This window comes from Lagopus muta, chromosome 7 (assembly GCF_023343835.1).
Source record: "Lagopus muta isolate bLagMut1 chromosome 7, bLagMut1 primary, whole genome shotgun sequence".
Taxonomy (NCBI): domain Eukaryota; kingdom Metazoa; phylum Chordata; class Aves; order Galliformes; family Phasianidae; genus Lagopus; species Lagopus muta.
The window spans coordinates 34,119,187-34,139,171 of record NC_064439.1 but is presented as its reverse complement, the minus strand read 5'-3'; the positions used below and the strand labels follow the sequence as shown (position 1 = coordinate 34,139,171).

At 40.6% G+C, this 19,985-nt stretch overlaps 1 protein-coding gene across 3 annotated transcripts in view; it reads right to left on the bottom strand.

The window, feature by feature from the left end:
- Positions 1-618: 618 nt before the first annotated feature.
- PLCL2 (phospholipase C like 2) overlaps positions 619-19,985 on the bottom strand; it is a 117,520-nt gene continuing 98,153 nt past the window's right edge. For all 3 annotated transcript variants that reach the window (XM_048950319.1, XM_048950318.1, XM_048950320.1), the window contains 2 exons: positions 18,505-18,614; positions 619-6,340 (listed from right to left, as the gene is read on the bottom strand). In XM_048950319.1, coding sequence (XP_048806276.1) covers positions 6,161-6,340; positions 18,505-18,614 — 290 coding nt within the window. In that variant the 3' untranslated portion in view covers positions 619-6,160. The remainder of the gene's footprint in view (positions 6,341-18,504; positions 18,615-19,985) is intronic.

The following is a 19,985-nucleotide window of genomic DNA, read 5'->3' as shown; positions in this document are numbered from 1 at the left end:
CAATCATTACCAGTGCGTTATGCAAATAAAAGATCTTTGACTCTTACTGGGCAGTAGTGATATTTAACTCCTCAGCCCACATGATCCCAAACACCCAGGCTCACTTTGCAGCTGACTGACAGTAGCTGTGTGTTAAAGCCCTCCTCAGCAGCCCATGGCACACTGGAGCATGACTGATGAATATGTGCCTCCAAAAAACATTTAGACATTAATGTGCTTCGTAAAATCCAGTGTACGTGACATTCAAATACGTTCTAAAGTTGAGCTATTTATTTGGCAGTTTATTTCACTGCTAGCAGGCACTGGGGGGGTTATATTTTTCAGCAGTCACACAGTATGTTGTTTCTTTTGTTACCTCAGAATGTGCTAGGTGTCATTTCCTCCAATTTATCAATGGAGGAAACCAAAGGACGGAGAACAAAACCCAGCCTGAGTTCCTGCGCTCCGCTTCCTGGCTGTGCTGCTTTCCTTCTCCCCAAGCAGTTCTCAGCTTACAGTGAGGCACTGATCAGTCACCTCGTCTCCCTCCAAAAGCTCCTCTATGGGCTGTAGACATTCCAGCAAGGCTGGGGCACTTCCAACCAGGCAGGAGGGGCAGCTGAACCCCCATTGGCAGTGCTGCCACTTCACATCCATTTTGTCCTGAGGCACTGCTAACACCTCCAGTGCCAGTGGATCTTCCAGTACGCAGGGATACTAAGGGATGACACCAAGACCACACCATCCCATAGCTGCCCATATTCCTGGGCTAAAATTACCCACTTTTTTTTAATATTTGACTGCCTCCCCACTCCTTCGGCTTTCCAGCTTGTTACACTCTATAGTGGGTGCTCCCCTGCACGTGCAAGGGTTCTTGTTGCTCTTCACTCAAGCCCCATTTCTAATCTGCTGTGCTGCTTTTGCAGCTCTGCCTTTCCCCAGCCACTGGAGATCAGAGATGGTAAGTCAGAAAATGAAGTTTAATAGTGTCCGTAAACAGAAATAACCATCAAGCCTCGAATGGTTTTACTGCCTTTTTCTTATGGAGAACAAGCAAGTTGTAATGAATAAAGGGAATCACGGGTCAGTTTGGAAAATTATTGGACTGATCTGTCCCACCACTGCCACAGAGGAAAAAAGAATCTGAGGGTTATAAGATTGTGGGTTGTTTTTTTTCAAATGTTTACAGGAGTTCAAACAACTGAGATTGGTATAGGATACATGCAGGCTTATTAATTTTTGAACCAAGTTAGCAAATACTCCATTTAGAAAGCTTAGTCAGTGATGAGGTGTGAATTGAAGAAAGAAGTGGTGAAGTCCTACAGCCATTACAGGTGAAAGCAGCAAGCTAGCGACTTCCCCAGTATTAAAATGCCACGGGCCAGGTGTCCCACTGCAGCAGTTCTCCACTTCTGCTACAGGGTGTGAAATACACACCACTGTATATGCAAGCTTTGCTGCAACTATGGCTGCGTGACTCTCTCCTTTGCAAGTAGCATCCTTCATTTTGAACCTCAACACAGGTGTAAAGCTAGGTAGATCCAGGCTTACTGAAAGGAGTTTGACTCAGTGATCCTCACGGGTCTCTTCCAACTTGGGATATTCTATGATTCTGTGAAAGATTATTACATGTGCACAGGAAAGCCAGGAGTTCCCTTGATCTGTGCAGCAAACAATGCATACAGCAAGTAGAAATACTACTGACAAAACTGCATTCATGCAGTAGAAATCCAGGAAATCATACGTATGGAAATGTAAGAATTGCAAGACTGGAAGATTAGGTCCTTTAGGATTAGTTCATTTGATTAGGAGAACAGAATTAAAATTTGGAGCTCATTTCCATTTTTCATGCTGGCAGTTCTGATTCATCTCTCTGCTGCTTCAACTCCAAAACAGGAAAAAGTGAGCATGGTAACCAGCCAGGGAGTCTTATAAAAATATTCCTGGGCTGTACGAAGCAGCTGAAAACCAGCCTGACTCATACAGCATCTTCCACTATGCCTACACCAGCAAGCCCATGAAATGGGGCACCCACCCGAGCTCCTTGCTGCAAAAACATGAGAATATAAAGAAACAAATGGTCCAAGATGGAGAAGACATTCTGTAATACTGTGCTTAAGTCCTGACCCTGTTGGCTTGAGTAGGAAGACCAGCACTGAGAGAAGAAGGGCCATAGCTTCTCCAGAACTTGTCCCTGAGCTGTTTTGAATGCTTTGATAAAATCGATAGGCCCTGAACTTCCCTCAGGAAGTGCTGCTGGAAGAATTTTTGGAGGACTGAGTTGCCATGTGCAAGTGCTTGGTGAGTTCAGAGGACGGAGAGCACGATCCTGGGCTTCGCACTTCCATCTCCAGTGGCTGCTACAGACTGGACCTCACCAAGCACAACTGCTGAGTGGGGTGTGAGGCAGGAGTTGAGATGGGGCTGATTTTTTCAGAGACACTCCTTTTAAAAGCTGGTTTTGTTTTATCCTTTTACTTGTATTCAAGAACGAACTTGCTGTTACTGTGTACATGGCAAATAATCCCTATGTGAATGTTTTCTTTCCCAATTAGTACTTTCTTTTAAATTAAGCAATATGTTGACTTATTTCTCTTTTCACATCCTTACTCACTTACTGAAGCCAAACAAAAGCCAAAAATGCAGTCAGATAAACAGCCATTTGGGTTTTGTCTTCATCTTCCAGAGTTCAAAGCTATATAAACAGTTCAACTACTTTACAGCATATTTAAGAAAATAAAGGCAAAGAAAAGCATAATGTTAACTTCTGGCTTGATTTGCTAAGAGCACTTCACCATACTTTGTGTGTTTGTACTTCTGCATAAACTAAAACAAACACCGTCAGAAAGGACTAATAATAAAAATAATTGCATCGTGGATGCAAAGAATGCTTTAAGAAAGTACAACTGAGGAAAATACGCTGTAAGAGATTACTCTTTTACATCATTGTCCCAAAGCTTGCTGGGGAAACAGATGAACATGTCCAAGCAAGTCCTGGGCAAGGGTTGTGAACTCCTTTGTCTGAGGGACACAGATGGACAAGGCCAGGGGCAGTGAGAGAGATAAGCAGAGAAGAACAGAGCTGTCTGCCATCAGATTCCTCACTACGGAATTCCCGCATGCTGACAGACTCTCCTGGGCCTGCTACCTGATCCTGCTGCTTCCTCCTGGATTGGCTCTGTGACTTCTTCCTGCTACCTGCTTGCTGCCCACGGCCAGCCATGCTGCTGCTCTGCCCCCTCTGCTGCTTTTGCCTCAGACCATTGAAACGTGATGCAGCGGGACAGCCGTTGAGTCCTGGTGGTGACTATCCCCGCTTTACGTGGTTCTTGCTTCTTTCCTTTCTTTCCCCTCCTTCCCTTCCCTGTCTCCCTGATTAGGATTTATAGTAAACTGGTTGGATCAACATTTGAACTGTTGTTTCTTTATCTTACACCGGGTATACAGATATTAAAAGAACCTCATCTTCCTCCTACAAATTGGAGCAAGACATATGCTAATAAATTTGGTTTTGAAATCATCATTACTGGGTTAACAGTGGAACCTCATACTTTGCTTGCAGGTGTTTATGTTGCATTCTCTTAGCATGTAACATGCAAACTGCCTGAAGGATTTTTAGCTACCCTTCAACTTTCTAAGCATCTGTCTAACTGAGTTCATTTAAAGGCCTTATGTTACATACAGATTTGGACTGAATATGAATAATGCACAAAAGCAACTTACATTTTAAGGTCTCAGTGTTACACTGGAATCCAAAAGAATTTAAATGGTCACTTGGATAACTGCATCTATTTTAGCTGTTAGGTTGCTTTTGTTGTTTTGTTTTGTTTAAGCAGATGGTATATATGGATATTACTCACAAAACAGAATTGTCTTCATTTTCAGTGAGATACAGAAGGATCAGAGGAGTTACGTATATAACAGAGTTCAACACACAAAACCTGTCAGCCTTAACTATGTGGCATTCATCTTTCACTTTTTTTTTTCTTTTTTCCTTAAAGTGAAGAAAAACACCAAACAACCTTACGTGTGTTTAATCTTTTCAGTGTTACCAGACATCTCTCAAAGATGTGATGTGCTAAGCAGCGATTTATCAACAGTAAGAATACCTGAGTCATTAATCCAGAAGAAGAAAGAAGTTGTACAGAAACGTTTGGTTTGAGATATCAGTAAGATAGCTCTGTGATTGCCACTAAAAAAGTGATGGGCCAGGACTGCTAATGGAGCATCAGTGGCCTTTAGGCCTATCTGACGTATAATACTAACTGTACTGATGTTTTTTCAAAGTCTACACCTTTCAAATGGAGTAAAGTTGGTGGTAAAATTCCAGCAGCTTGGGTATTGTATTTTCTGATAAAGTGAAACTGACCTTGTCAATTTACAGCCCAGCTAAATCTTGATGTAACGTAGTTATTGTTGTATAGATAAGTTGGGAACAGATTTGACCCTGGAAGACTGATTTTATGCTGGCTCGGAGTACAGTCAGTAACAGCCAATGTTATGTTGCTTCCCACCAAGCGGACGTGCCTACGGAATGCTTGCAGCTGATGACATAGAGAAGGACTGCTCACAAAGCAGTGCTTGCAGGTGCTCACCATGGGTTAAAAGCTTCATTTTCTAGGAACAGAACTCATTCCTGGCAGGATCATCATATTGAGGCATATGATCTGTCACTGGACACTAAAAGAGCTCAGCACCTTCTAAAACTGCTCCCAGACCATTCAGTTTGACATTTAAAAATGCAAGCTAAGACGTGACATTTACTGTGCAAATTGTTTTCATCTTTCTTTTCCTTTAACTTTATAACGACTAGAAAATAAATCTAAGTCCCTAACAATTCAGATTGAGTGCAGATATACTGACGTTCTTTGTCAGAGCCCTACTGACTTTTACAAGATGTTATCCATACACAGATTTACATTATAACCTAAATGCAAAAATAGGATCTCAAATTGGTTAAACAAATGGATAAATCTGTGTAGAATGCATGTCTTGAAAAGCTCTAATTAAAACAGTGATTTTCAACAGACACTGCCCTCTTCCACTTTTTCCCACAACTGAACAGAAACTGCATTTTGATCTCTGTAGGACTTTGCTTGTTTTTCTTCAAATTTATTAGCTTCTGTAATTATATAGTCCATTTTATTGTTAAATCAGGAACAGTAAGAGAACACTCTAGGTTGTTATAGTCATTTTACAATGAGCATATCAGCTACAATACCTTTACCTAATGTCGTCATAAAACCAAACAAACAGAACCAGAACAGCAATTTTTTTTTTCTTTTGACAAATCTGCTTATTGAGATATCGCGTATTCCGCAAGGAAGAAAATACTTGAAAAATAAAAAAGTTAAAATTTAGTTAAAAGCTTTACTTGTCTAGGAGCAATCTCATAAAACTTTTTAAGATGAGCACTTCACTTCACAAAATGAAAAACTATTTACAACGTTTTGCTTGCAGTTTGGTCACATTATCTACACACATTTGCAGAAGATCTTAGGCAAAATAGGTATGAATCTTTTTTCTGACATAAGCTATCAGATTGATTGCACATTTTCCTTTTACATAATGGCTCTCCTATAGTGCACTGAAGTCAGTGATCACTGTCTAATTACATTCTCGTTTTAATTTATGGCTCAACAATAAAATCAATAACACTTCAAATCCAAATATCTGAGCGGCTGAATTACGTATAGTGTGAAACATGTGGATCCCGCTTTTTCAGACCTCATTTTCAAAAGTTAGGCGCACAATAATTCACCTTGCTAGCACAATTATGGAACTGTGCAAAGAAACAGAGAACCCACACATCTATCTTCTTGAAAATCAAGGCAACTCGTCACATTCTGTGAACTGTTTTCTAATCATAGCTCATTTAAAAAACATTCACTTCCCTATGGCACTATGATAAACTTCTCAGCACGCTATGACTGAATTACAGTATCTTTTACATACATACTACATTTTGGCCAATAATGTAATTTCCATGTTACACAATATCATTGCCTTCACAAGCAGAGTTGCTACATACATTCACAGTTTCAATAGATTGTAATTAGCTTCTCCAGTTGTGCTTTGAAGACTCCAAATATTTTTCAACAGTAAGTGCAAAGCAAATGTCCTATGCAGCTACAATTGGTCACAGAGTTATAAACTCCATAATTATGAGATGAGAGTTCTCTCATTCTCCATTTTCATCACCTGCTTTTTCAGGTATGACCTCCAGGCTTCGACGGGGCTTTGAGATTTCAGCATTTTCAGTGCCTGGCTTATTGAGTCCACATGAAAGAGTGGCATAATGGATTTGTTTCAGATTCTCCAGTGCTTCATTTTTAGCATATTTGAGAAGATCAGCTTGTCCCTGCAAAACAAAAATGGTGTTTGAATACACAGTGGATAATAGAGCTATATATCTTTTTTGCCCTTCTGTTTATTTCAGACTAATGGTAGAGTTGCCCTGTTCAAATTAAGTAAATAAATAAATAGTACATTACTTCATGCTTGTAAAGTGATAAGAACCAAGATCCTTGCCAGCTCTGGACCAATCTGTTACATAAACAAAGGATAGGGATTATTTCTAACAGCTTTCAGAAAGGTGATCTGTTCTGTATTTATAACCTATGGGACTAAAAATGTTTCCTCATGGACAGAATTGTGGGGGCTCATTTATATACTTCAAGGAGCAGTTAAACAACTTTGATTTTTGGTTCTTGGAGTTTTTTTTTTTCTAAGCACTGTGACTAATTCAATAGTAGCATGGTAAAGAGCCAAAGTTTGTCAAAATATGAAATACAAAATACAGGTCAGGAAGTGACAGGTAAAAAGCACAGTGACAACAGAGACTTCATAGGACTGTCTGCAGTTCAGATCTATCTTGCAGTCTTACCCTAACTGCAATTCAGCTTAAGCAAAGCTGTAAGAGAAACTGTCCCAGACTCAGGTGATCCAGCTTTCTGTATTACAGCCCTCTAACTACCACAGCTCAAAAATCAGATGATGCTTCAAAAATACCAGATCTTAAGCAACATCAGTTTGTATGGAACTGTTGATCATGGCCTGAGCCTCTGATTGACCACCTGAGGCAAGCACTGAGTCAGCCATAGAGCACAGGTGAAGGCGATTCAGCTGTGTGACCAGAAGAGGTGGAGCCTGGCTGCACCTCTCCTAGACCCCATTTAAGGGCTGTCTGCCACTGAGGATGGATCTTTCTGTGGAGATTGCTCCTTGTAGAGTTTACTGCAAGTCTGCGATACCGGTGAGCATTTCTATTTATTTTAATTGTTTTTCCATTGCAATGATTTTACTAAGCCTAGCTTTTGTACGCCTATTGATTGTATACAGTTCCAATTGAAGGGCAGAAAACAAGCACACAAATAACCAAAAAAGGCACTGTGGTTCTTTGAGACTCTCATTTCATATAATGCTTAAAAAGTTATGAACTTTGACTGCACCTTTTCCTGCAATAGGAGTATTCATGTCTTTCTGAAGTAAAATCCAGCTCCTGACAGTCACTTCTCTTGTACAGACATAACTGCTATGTCACCTCTCTTCCTCTGCCAAATAAGGGTGAAGTCCTACTTCACTTTTTGATTTCAAAAATGAAGGAAAGGTAAAATGACAATCAGATTACAGTAGATGTGCACTCAAGTTGTGATACTTAGCCTTGCTTCTTTTTGCAACTATAGAATATAAATACTACCTTAAAAAGTAAACAGAATTACACACTTGAGGCACACAAATCAAAAACATATATTGCTTTCTTCAAAGAAATACCTCCTTAGAATAATCCAAGGCTATAATAACTAGAATGTCTTTTATGTTTACAGGGCAGGAAAAATCTCAAAGCTTTTCCAAACACAGCAAAAGCTTCAGTAAAACTTTTTTTCTAAGGAAAACCAGGGATACTTTTTTTTAAAATTGCTTTTTTTTTTTTTTTCCAAACTGACAAACAACTAAAAGCTAATTTAAAACACTCCAGCAGACTAAATGAGTCATATCTGGAATGCAACTGTCTCTAGCCCAAGCTCTGTTTTACATGGATTAGTGCTAAATAATTCTAGAAGTTTAATGAAGTTGTTTATTATAGGCAGACTTGCTAGCAGCAGCCTAAAATCACTATGTTTTTGGTTTTTTTTTTTTTTAAATTGTTTTCAGTTGCTTATATGCTTGCCAAACTTTTACTACTTAGACTGCTATTCTCCATGCAGGATTTTTGCCACTGGCAGATTTTATTATCATTACTGTTAATATTATTCTTTAACCTCAATCATATGGATCATTCAGTTCTGAGAATAAAGACAGGAAAATGCCATCAAAAAAACTTTTTTTAAGAATCTTCCATCCTCCCACCAACTCCTGTTTGGGGTAAGAACTTGTAATTCAACAGCACAGGATCCAGAGTTGTGGATCTGACTTATGATCTTCTAATAGATACGAATCAGATTTTGAGTGTGGTTAGTACAATCACACAGGATTTCATTCTTGATCGTTTTTCATCTCCTGACAACTCCGGCAGGTAGCAAGGCAACACAAGTTCCATTCTTACACAATAATGTGTTTGAAGAAAATGCTTGTCCAAGTTGTCCTACCACCAGCATTTGGTTACAACACAAGCAGTCTCGAACCCTGATTGGAGGAAGGGAAGAAATAGCTTGGGATGGCAACTGAGAAGGAAGCAGGTAAAGGGAAGGAGGAGAGAGCAATCTCTAGACCTGACCTGGCAAGTAGTTTATGACTGAAGGAGAAGAAACTGGATTGCATTAGGCAAAGTAGTGACAAGATCCAACTGAAGCAGGAGACTGTGAGCTAGCAAAAAATCTAACACAGTGGAAGAATGCTGAGTTTAGAACAGGTAGGTTGAGAAGAGAGAAAAATAATGAAATAACAGCTTGAAATTGAGATTGGAATACCTAAAAAATAAAAAACAGATCTGACAAAAACATCATGTTTAAAGAACCCTTGAAACAGTAGACCAGTAGGAGTGACAACTCAAAAAGAATGAAAGAGCTTTGCAACAAATTAAAAGCTGGTGAGAATAATAATAATAATAAAAATCAGAACAGGTAAGCAAGTGCAGAATACAATGAAATCAGGTAATGTGATGAGAAAAACAAAGTTAACACTCATCAGGAAGACCTTGGGGAAGAGGGGACAATACAAACTAAAAAGCAACAGGAAAAGCTGCCAGAAGGGAATATGAGGCACCAAGTGTGAAAAGAATAGTGGATGGAGGAGACAGAGGAGAAAAGAAGACAGAGATTGGCAGGAATGGCTGGGTTTTCAGCTGAGAACACATCTGAACAAGACTAACATGGAAGATTGCATCAAGAGAAGTGTGACCAGCAGGTTGAGGGAGGTGATTCTGCCCCTCCACTCTGATCTTGTGACACCCCACCTCAAGCACTGTGTCCAGTTCTGGAGACCCCAACACATGAAGAACCCAAAGCATTCTATGATCCTATGTTAAGATGAACTCTATAGACAAGAATATATCTAGGGTAAGGAGTTGGATAATGTCATGGTTTTATGGTTTTATGCATGGTTTTATCCAGTTTTGGGCCCCTCACTGCAAGAAAGATATTGAGGCCCTGGAACGTGTTCAAAGAAGGGCAACGAAGCTGGTGAGGGGTCTGGAACACAGGCCATATGAGGAGAGGCTGAAGGAGCTGGGAATGTTCAGCCTGGAGAAGAGGAGGCTCAGGGGAGACCTTATTGCTCTCTATAACTTCCTGAAGGGAGGTTGTAGTGAGCTGGGGGTCGGCCTCTTCTCTCGTGTCATTAGGGATAGGACCAGGGGGAATGGTTTCAAGCTACGCCAGGGGAAATTCAGGCTGGACATGAGGAAGTATTACTTTTCAGAAAGGGTGGTCAGGCACTGGAATGGACTGCCCAGGGAGGTGGTGGAATCACCGAGCCTGGGGGTGTTCAAGGAAAGACTGGATGTTGCGTTGAGGGACATGGTTTAGTAGGAGCTATTGGGAATAGGTGAACGGTTGGACTGGGTGATCTTTTAGGTCTTTTCCAACCTTGGTGATTCTATGATTCTATGATTCTATGATTTTTGGTTATCAGTATTCCACACCAAAACATGTAATGCACTGGGGTTTGACTGCTGATGCTCAAGTTCCAGGTGCCTGTCCGGAGGAGGAGAACTACATTTCCCCATAGGGGCTTTGTGGTCAGTGAGGAGATATAACTCCTGGCAAGGTCGCCTGATGCTCTCTTCTCCATCTGCTTTTCTTCATCGGCTCAACTGGACTGCACTTCTCATCTCAGCATTGTGGTGAGGCCTATCCACCCTTCAGACTCTCTCTCTCTCCCTCATTATATTTTGCTGATACTATATTGAGTAAATTAGTTTGTTCCACCTCAGATTGTTGCCGCTGTTTTCAATTATTTTGGGGTCTCCTGTTTCCCTTTTCCAGAGGCGTGGATCCATGGATCCCTCTGCCCCGCTGGTCACAGAACCAGGCCGAACCAGCCTGTAAACCATTGACATTCTTGGTGGAGAATGCGGGCAACAGTGTGTGGCTAAATAGTAGAGAAGCTCGCCAACTGGGTGGCATTGCTAGGGACTCAGCCATTGACAGAGGTATTAGCACATGCCAAAACCAGGCCATTACCCTCTGGAAGCAGATGTTGTTAGCTGTAAAAGAAAGATACCCCTTCGAAGATGATCTGATGCCTGAGATGAAGAAATGGGCTGATATGGAAGAAGGCATCCGTTATTTGAGAGAATATGCTGTGGTGGAAATGCTACATAGCCCCAATTTCATTCCTGATGAGCTAGACCAAGAGCATGATCCTGAGAGAGCCAGGTGTGCACCAAACATGTGGTGTACATTCACGAAGACTGCACCAGAAAGGTACGCCAGTACATTTGCAGCAATGTATGGCAGAGGGGAAAGAAGACCCCTTATAAATGACTTGGTTAATAAACTTAAATATTTTGAGTTACATTTAAGCCCTCTATGAGCTTGTGTTTCAGCTGTTGCAAAAGTAGCTGAAAAACTGGACGGAATGGAGAACAAACAAGAAGATATAATAGGCAAACTATCAACCATGCCTGATGCTGATGAATAATCCATGGTGGTAACAGATACATCCAGTGAGGAACAGAATTCCCAAAACAGCCTACTGGAAGGGCTGATCAACTTGACTTCCTCCCAGCCAGTGTCATCCAATGTCTCAGCTATCAGAAGAAGACGTCCTCCTGCTTGAGCAAGTGACAACAGTAAGACTATGTCATGTTTTGCCTTGTGGCATTACCTACGTGACCATGGAGAAGATATGAAGGAGTGCCATAAACAACCTACTCCTTCACTTCAAGCACAGGTAAAAGAATTGCAAGACAAATCAACCACCAAGGTGAACTTTGCCAAAAAGGTGATGGCTCCAGTTGCTGCAGACAACAGAGGTAACATATAGAGGGGCCCTGCCCCCAGCTAGGGGGGAGGAGGGGGATAATAGAGTTTATTGGACTATGTGGATTAGATGGCCTGGCATATCAGAATCACGGAAATATAAGGCCCTTGTGGATACTGGTGCACAGTGCACTCTAATGCCCTTGAGTCACCAAGGGACAAAATCAATCTACACTCACAGGGTGAGTGGGGGTTCCCAAGAGCTGACTATGTTGGAGGCTGAAATCAGCCTCACTGGTAAAGACTGGCAAAAGCACCCTACTGTGACTGGCCCAGGAGCTCCATGTATACTGGGTATTGATCACCTCAGAAGGGGATATTTTAAGGATCCCAAAGGGTATCAATGGAATAGCTGCTGTAGACACAGAAGGTATTAAACAACTATCAGTTTTGCCTGGCCTATCAGAAGATCTGTCTGTTGTGGAGTTGCTACGAGAGAAAGAGCAACAGGTACCAATAGCTACAAAAACGGTGCACAGGCGGCAGTACCGCACCAACAGGGATTCCTTGCTCCTCATTCAGAACTTGATTTGTCAACTAGAGAATCAGGGAGTGATTAGCAAGACTCACTCACCTTTTAACAGTGCCATAATGGCCAGCGCATAAAGCCAGTGGAGAATGGAGGCTGACGGTGGACTATCATGGCCTGAATGAAGGCACACTCCCATTGAGTGCTGCTGTGCCAGGTATGTTAGAACTCCAGTATGAACTGGAGTCAAAAGCAGCCAAATGGTATGCCACCATTGACACTGCTAATGCCTTTTTTCTCCAATCCTTTGGCCAAAGAATCTAGGCCACAGTTTGCTTTCACATGGAGGGGTGTTCAGTATACCTGGAATTGTTTGCTCCAGGGGTGGAAACATAGACCAACCATTTGCCATGAGCTGATCCAAGCCACGCTGGAACATGGAGGTGCTCCTGAGCACTTACAGTACATTGATGACAACACTGTGTGGGGGCGATACAGCAAAGGAAGTTTTTGAGAAAGGAGAGCAAATAATCCAGATCGTTCTCCGTGCTGGTTTTGCCATTAAGCGAAGCAAAGTGAAAGGACCTGCCCAGGAAATTCAGTTCCTAGGTAAGATGGCTGTTGCCACATCCCAACAGATGTGATTGACAAAATCACTGCCATGTCTTCACCCACTAATAAGAAAGAGACACAACTGTTTCTGGGTGTAGTGGGTTTTTGGAGAATGCATGTTCCAAACTACAGCCTCATTGTAAGCCCCCTTTATCAGGTGACACGGAAGAATGATTCTGTGTGGGGTCCTGAGAAGCAGCACACTTTTGAGCAGATTAAACAAGAGATAGCCCATGCTGTGGCCAGTATGGAATGGAACACAATGTGAAGAACATCCTCTACACTGCTGGAGAGAAAGGTCGCACTTGGAGTTTGTGTCATAGAGCTTCAGGAGAGACCCGAGGCCAACCCCTGGAATTTTGGGGTCTGGTGTACAGAGGGTCTGAAGAGTGTTATGCTCCAACTGAGAAGGAGATCTTAGCTGCGTATGAGGGGGTTTGGGCTGCTTCTGAAGTAGTCGGTACTGAAACCCAGCTCCTTCTGGCACCTTGACTGCCAGTGCTGAACTGGATGTTCAAGGGAAGGGTTCCCTCCACCCATCATGCTACTGATGCTACTTGGAGTAAGTGGATTGCACTGATTACCCAGTGAGCACAGATGGGGAACCTCAGCTGTCCAGGAATCCTAGAGGTCATCATGGACTGGCCTGAAGGCAAAAAGTTTGGAACACCACCAGCAGAAGAAGTATCACGTGCTAAAGAGGCCCCACCGTACAGTGAACTACCAGAAAATGAAAAGAAATATGCCCTGTTCACAGATGGATCATGTCATATTGTGGGGAAGCATTGCAGATGGAAATCTGCTGTGTGGAGCCCCACACAAATTGCAGAGGCCACTGAAGGGAAAGGAAAATCAAGCCAATTTGCAGGAGATTAAGGCTGTCCAACTGGCCTTAGATGTTGCTGAAAGGGAGAGGTGGCCAATGCTCTGTCTTTACACTGACTCATGGATGGTAGCAAATGCCTTATGGGGGTGGTTACAGCAGTGAGAACAAAATAACTGGCAAAGAAGGAGTAAACCTATTTGGGCTGCTGAACTGTGGAAAGACATTGCTGCCCAAACAAATAGTATGGTATAAAGGTACGTCACGTAGATGCTCGTGTGCCCAAGAGTCGGGCTACTGAAGAACAGCAAAATAACCATCAGGTAGACTGAGCTGCCAGAACTGAGGTGGCTCAAATAGACCTAGATTGGCAGAATCAGGGTGAATTATTTCTAACTTGATGGGCCCATGAGACCTCAGGCCATCAAGGAAGAGACGCAACATATAAGTGGGATAGAGACCAAGGGTGGATTTAACTATGGATGCTGTTGCACAAATCATTCATGACTGTGACACATGCATCACAGTTAAACAAGCCAAGAGGATGAAACCTCTCTGGGGGGGAGGGGTGATGGCATAAGCACAAAACTGGGGAGGCATGGCAGGTTGATTATATCACCTTGCCATGATCTTGCAATGGTAAGAGTTATGTGCTCACCATGGTGGAGGCAACAACCGGGTGGCTTGAAACATGTGCAGTACCCCATGCTACTACCCAGAACACCATATTAGGTCTGGAGAGCCAAATCCTGTGGTGACATGGCTCCCCGGAAAGAATTGAGTCAGATAATGGGAGTCATTTCCAAAATTCACTTGTGGATACTTGGGCCAGAGAACATGGCATCGAGTGGATTTATCATATCACCTATCATGTACCAACCTCTGGTGAGATTGAATGCTACAACAGGTTCTTAAAAACCATGTTAAAAGCACTGGGTGGCGGAACATTTAAGCACTGGGAGAAGTATTTGGCAGAAAAACTTGGCAGCCAACACCAGAGGATCGGTCAGTTGAGATGGTCCCACCTAATCCAGCTCCCTACATATTGTAGAGGGAGGTAAGTTCCCTGTAGTACATGTAAAGAATATGTTGGGAAAAGCTGTTTGGGTCTTTCCAGCTTCTGGGAAGGGCAAACCTCTAGGTGAAACTGTTTTTGCCCAAGGACCTGGGTCCATCTGGTGGGTGATGCAGGAAAACGGGGATGTTCAGTGTGTACCACAAGGGAATTTGATGTTGGGGGAGTGCAGTCAGTAATTCCTTGTGTTCATATTTTGTTTGCATATATACATATATACATATATATATATATGTATATATATATTATGTATATATATTCTACATCACTTATACTACATCATGCTATACACACACACACACACACACACACACACACATATATATATATATATATATATATATATATATATATATATATATATATATATAAAGCATGATGTAGTGATGTAGAATAAGGGGTGGAATGTGTAATGGTTCTGTGATTTTTGGTTATCAGTATTCCACACCAAAACATCATGTAATGCACTGGGGGTTTGACTGCTGATGCTCGAGTTCCAGGTGCCTGTCTGGAGGAGAAGAACTACATTTCCCCATAGGGGCTTTGTGGTCAGTGAGGAGATACAACTCCTGGCAAGGTCGCCTGATGCTCTCTTCTCCGTCTACTCTTCTCCATCTGCTTTTCTTCATCGGCTCAACTGGACTGCACTTCTCACCTCAGCATTGTGGTAAGGCCTACCCACTTTTCAGACACACACTCTCATATTTTGCTGATACTACATTGAGTAAATTAGTTTGTTCCACCTCAGATTGTTGCCACTGTTTTCAATTATTTTGGGGTCTCCTGTTTCCCTTTTCCAGAGGCATGGATCCATGGATCCCTCTGCCCCGCTGGTCACAGAACCAGGCTGAACCAGCCTGTAAACCATTGTCAGATTATTATTATAGGCAAAAGGGGTTTAGACTAAACACATTTGGGCAAGTGGGATCAAGTTTAGACTGAGGTAAATACAAAAATGAATCTGTGTTCATTAGACATTCTCTTATCCAACAATTACAATGAAGAAATTGATTTCTGAATGCTTCTAACTTTAGAAAACCATTTGTGAAACCAACATGTGCTGGTATACCTTGAGTAACAACCAGAACAGCTACTTTTTTACTCTGGTATGTATTCTCTTGTGATTTTTGGTTAGAAAGTTCTCCAGTTATTATGTAACATTAAAGTGCTACATAGATGATATCTGAAATAACTGCCTAACTCTCTCCAAGAAATCCCAGGAAACTGTATTACAAATGAATAGGCTTTAGCTCAGGTTCTGGGACCCCAAAGCTCTTAGTCCCTAAATAGTAGGCTGCTTGGTATGCTGTGGTATCCCACAGTGCTCCACATCCAGATGACTTGCTTTGAGTGCATTTACAGAATCAAGCCTTAAAGGATTTAGCTTCGTAACTTATAAGAATTGCTTTAATTAGGAGCCAAAACTCTACAAATCTGGCAATAGCAAGAGAATACTTTTCAGTATTTTAATAGAATTCATTTTTCTTCTGCACACCTACAGTAGTAAGCAGCAGGTGTCAGGGGTTTTATGAATACTCAAGGTGACAACAGTATTGCCTGAATTCATTGATTCAGTTCATAAAATTTGGATGATGAAATAAATATCTAAGAAGTTGCATCCTGGTGTTCTGTTTATAAATACATTTACAAACATAATTCAGATGAAAGATCAACATCATTGCAGAGGTAATACATGCTATGAACTGGTGGATTACAAAAATATAGAAAATAGTTTGTGTTGACCAATATGTCTAAAAAATCATAGCCCACAATATGCAACTGAAAAATGTTGGAATTACAACTCACACTTTCATTCCAAGTACTTCATTCGAACTCTCCCCAATGCTTAGAACAGGATTCTGTTGCAGAGAGTAATTTACAGAAGCTGTTGTGCTCTTCTTCTTCCTACGGGCATTTCAACGTCTGTGCCTATTTTTTTTTTTCCAAAGTTTTGCTATGCCAGTAAAATCTATGAATTGTTTCATTAGGTTGTTTGCAGAAGTCTGCTTCAACAGAACTTAAGAGTGATTTTTTTCAGATGGTGCACTCTTTCTGGCAGGAAATCTGATTATCAGTGTTTAGAAAATATGAGTTCTGCCGGTCTGAATCATAGCGATAAATTACCAACAAGTGGTCTTGCAAATTAACTGTCTGAAAGAGAAGAACAGTCTAGCAGTAAGACCTCCAAAACTGGGAGCAGCCCTTGTAGATAGGTCAGCTCTTCTAGCAAAGATCTCCCCTAGAATTAAGCTGTCAATTTTGTTATTTTATCAGACTTTCCATTGCATCAATCATAGTCAAAATGTCCCAGTTAAGATAAAGAAGATCAATTTTGCCTTGAAGGCAAAATGCAACTTAATCAGTTTGGAAAATGTGTCAGTCACAACACATGAGCAGCCTACTCCTCTTGGAAAGAGCTGATGATCATGTTCATCTTAATCTTGGACCAGAAAAAAAAAACTATGTCAATGTTGAAAAGATTTCCTCAATAATCTCTTCAAAAGGAAGGCCTTCTAACTTCATAATTACATTAATTCTAGGGACATCAGTGCTCTCAGGAGTCAGATCTCCAGTATGGGTTCTCCAATTCCTGGCTTACACAGAAATTACAATTTCACAGGTCAGTCATTCATCAATTGCAAAGCCTTCCCCCTCACCAGCCTTTACATTTTGAATGGAAGTAAGAGATGAAGCAAAGCTACTGTTGCTTCTAGAAGAATTAAAATAAATTCACTTCTCCAAATGGTATCTGATCGTTGAAAATTAAGGAGTATAATTTGTCAGAGTTCAAGAAGTATTTGCACAGCATTCTCAGACACAGGGATTGATTTTGGGGTGGTCCTGTACAGAGCCAAGGGTTGCAGTCAGTGATCCTTGTGGGTTCCTTCCAACTCACAATGTTCAAATCACAATGTGATTCTAGAAATTTGTCCAATTCCACTGAACTGTCTCTCCACCTCTGTATCTCCGGGTTAGTACAGGCTTGCTATTTGACACATCACATGTGTCATCTTCAGGAAATACTGCTTTAATAAAGGAAAAGTAACAGTCTGCTTCTTTGATCTCAAAGCAGAATCTTCAAATATGGTTTCAGAATGCATTAAATGTACACACTAGCAATTTTGACCTCTTTTTGATCCTCTTCTGCTCTGGATGGAAAGAGCAAGCAGCACAGAGAAAAGCTTAACAGCTGAAACTAACACAGAAAGCAGAGATATGACTACATTACAGGTTTTCTGTAGTAGTCCACTGTAAAGAGAAGTGGTAGCAAATTCTATTTTCAATAGTAAGAACTAAAAATGAAGCACACATGGGAGAAAATTCTAACTACAACAGATTCTATAGTTTAATATAGCAATGAAATATTTGAGTGGGAAGGAAGAACTCATTAGTAGATGTAAACACAAAATTTGAATAATCTGGGCTAGAAGGATAGTGTCAAGGGAATAAATTAGGGTAGGCAGTTTTGCTGTCTCTATAAATTTTGATATACTCTGCCAAGATGAAAGACAAGAGATAAGAAACTTGAAAACCTATCCACATTCAAGTTTCCTGAGGGTTTCTAGCTGAAAGTTCTTTTTGATTACATCATTTAAAGTTATGTAAAAATATAGGCAAATGTGCTCAACAAAAGGCAAGAGAATCTCTGGGTCATATATGCTCACTTTACTATACTACGGATGATTTGTATGCTTTGTATGCACCTTAATTGCCATTCATCACTGACTGCAATAGAAACATCTTCCCTTTTGTTTTCCAGTAGCCACATTACCCTGAATACTCTCACCTTCCTTTGAAATCAAAGAACAGGGTTTACCCAGCAGCACAACTTCCTCTCAGACCAAGCATCTTCATACAAATCAGTACTCATTTCATCCATGTATTGACATTAAGAGGTTTTAAAATAAAAACCTCAGGGACAAACAAAATGAAATAACCTCCAAAATAATATATAAAAATACAAAAATATGCTGTCAATCTGTGTGTTTTCAAAGTAATGAACGTTGAAAATGACCATAAAAGTGAACAAATCTAGTTGAGCTATGAGACAGAATAATGACCAATAATAACTACAGAATGCCACCTGTGAATAGAAAAATAACTAACTAATGGAAGACATTACCTTTAAAATTGTAATATTCCACGTAAAGCTTTCTACTGATTTTTGCAGTTTTCTTTCTTTTAAGCCTTCTCTTGCTCCTATATTGTGCAGGTTTTCATGAAACTCCATTGCTGTGGAGAGTAAAAGAGAGAGTAACATAGTAACTATTTTCCTGTATTTCTGTGATCATAGAAACAGTGATTTGAAACTAAAAAGGTAAAGAACAATGAAAAAGCTTCAGAAATTTCATTCTTCAAGCACAAATATATCTGTGAAGTTACAGTACATGCCTACACACTCAGATCTCTCTAAGTCAAAATCTGCACTGCAATACCTGCTGGGTCACTGCCATAGAAACACGGAGCCAAACAAATATTTACTATACAAAATATTTTTCAATCACAATAGAATCTACTGCACTACATGTGAAGACCTTCTCGTGGATCACTGTGAAATGGAAGCACTAATTTCAGGAAATACATCCCAACAAATTTATGTTGTGCTTTGCTCTAGTGTGCACCAAATTTACATCACAGTTGCCCAATTTACGTGTTGGGAGCCATGCAGAATACAGCCTTGTCACCCTACCCCTGAGGGAAAGGGCACAAATGTGAAAAAGGTGGCAGGGAAGTGAACCACCAAGAACATTTCCACTTATGTAAACTATTGTCTCTATGCAATTTGCATCTGACAGACCCCAACCCAAAAATTTACTGCAAAATTCAATGCAGTAGAATTACTAGAGCATACATTTTAATTCAGTGAAATGCACAGATTTAATAACAAATAAATTGCTTCCCATTATGCTGTTACAAGTCATACGTAAAGAAGTTTGAAACACAGTTTCCTTCCTACACAGAAAGTAGCATGTCCTTCCATGGATAGACACATCATCACAGCCTGCATTGCAGTAATCCTCCTCCCTTCTTAAAATGTTCTCTGAAGGTACCATCAGTAGTAACATAAAGTTACATAATACAATTTACAGGCATGAACTTAAAATCAAGGTAAAGTGTGATAGTAAATTATTCTATTAACTACATTGATTCATTTCTTCTATCTGCTATTGAGTAGATGTGCTTTCAAATTTACATGGAATTAATTGCCATGAAATCCACATACAAACCTGTGTTGCCCATCAATCCTAATCAGAGTAGGTTGACTTTTAAGGGCATTATTGTATCTGCTCTTTTCTGTAATCTCTCAGCCTCACACTCATATCTTAATACAAAAGAAAGATCTGACTGACTGTTTTCATCATATTCTTGTTTACCTTATTCCTACATAAACATATCTAAGTATACATATGCATATATAAAAAACTAAAAATGATTCATAAATTAATTTCAAAGAAAGGCAAAAAACCCTCTTGTTAACTTTTCTTACCATTTAAATTTTACTGCAAGAAAAAAAGACAGCATATACTTTCCTTGAATTAAACTACTGTACTGTTTTTAATTCAAAATACTTCTCCATAGCTCTACCTCTGCATTGAGAGTACA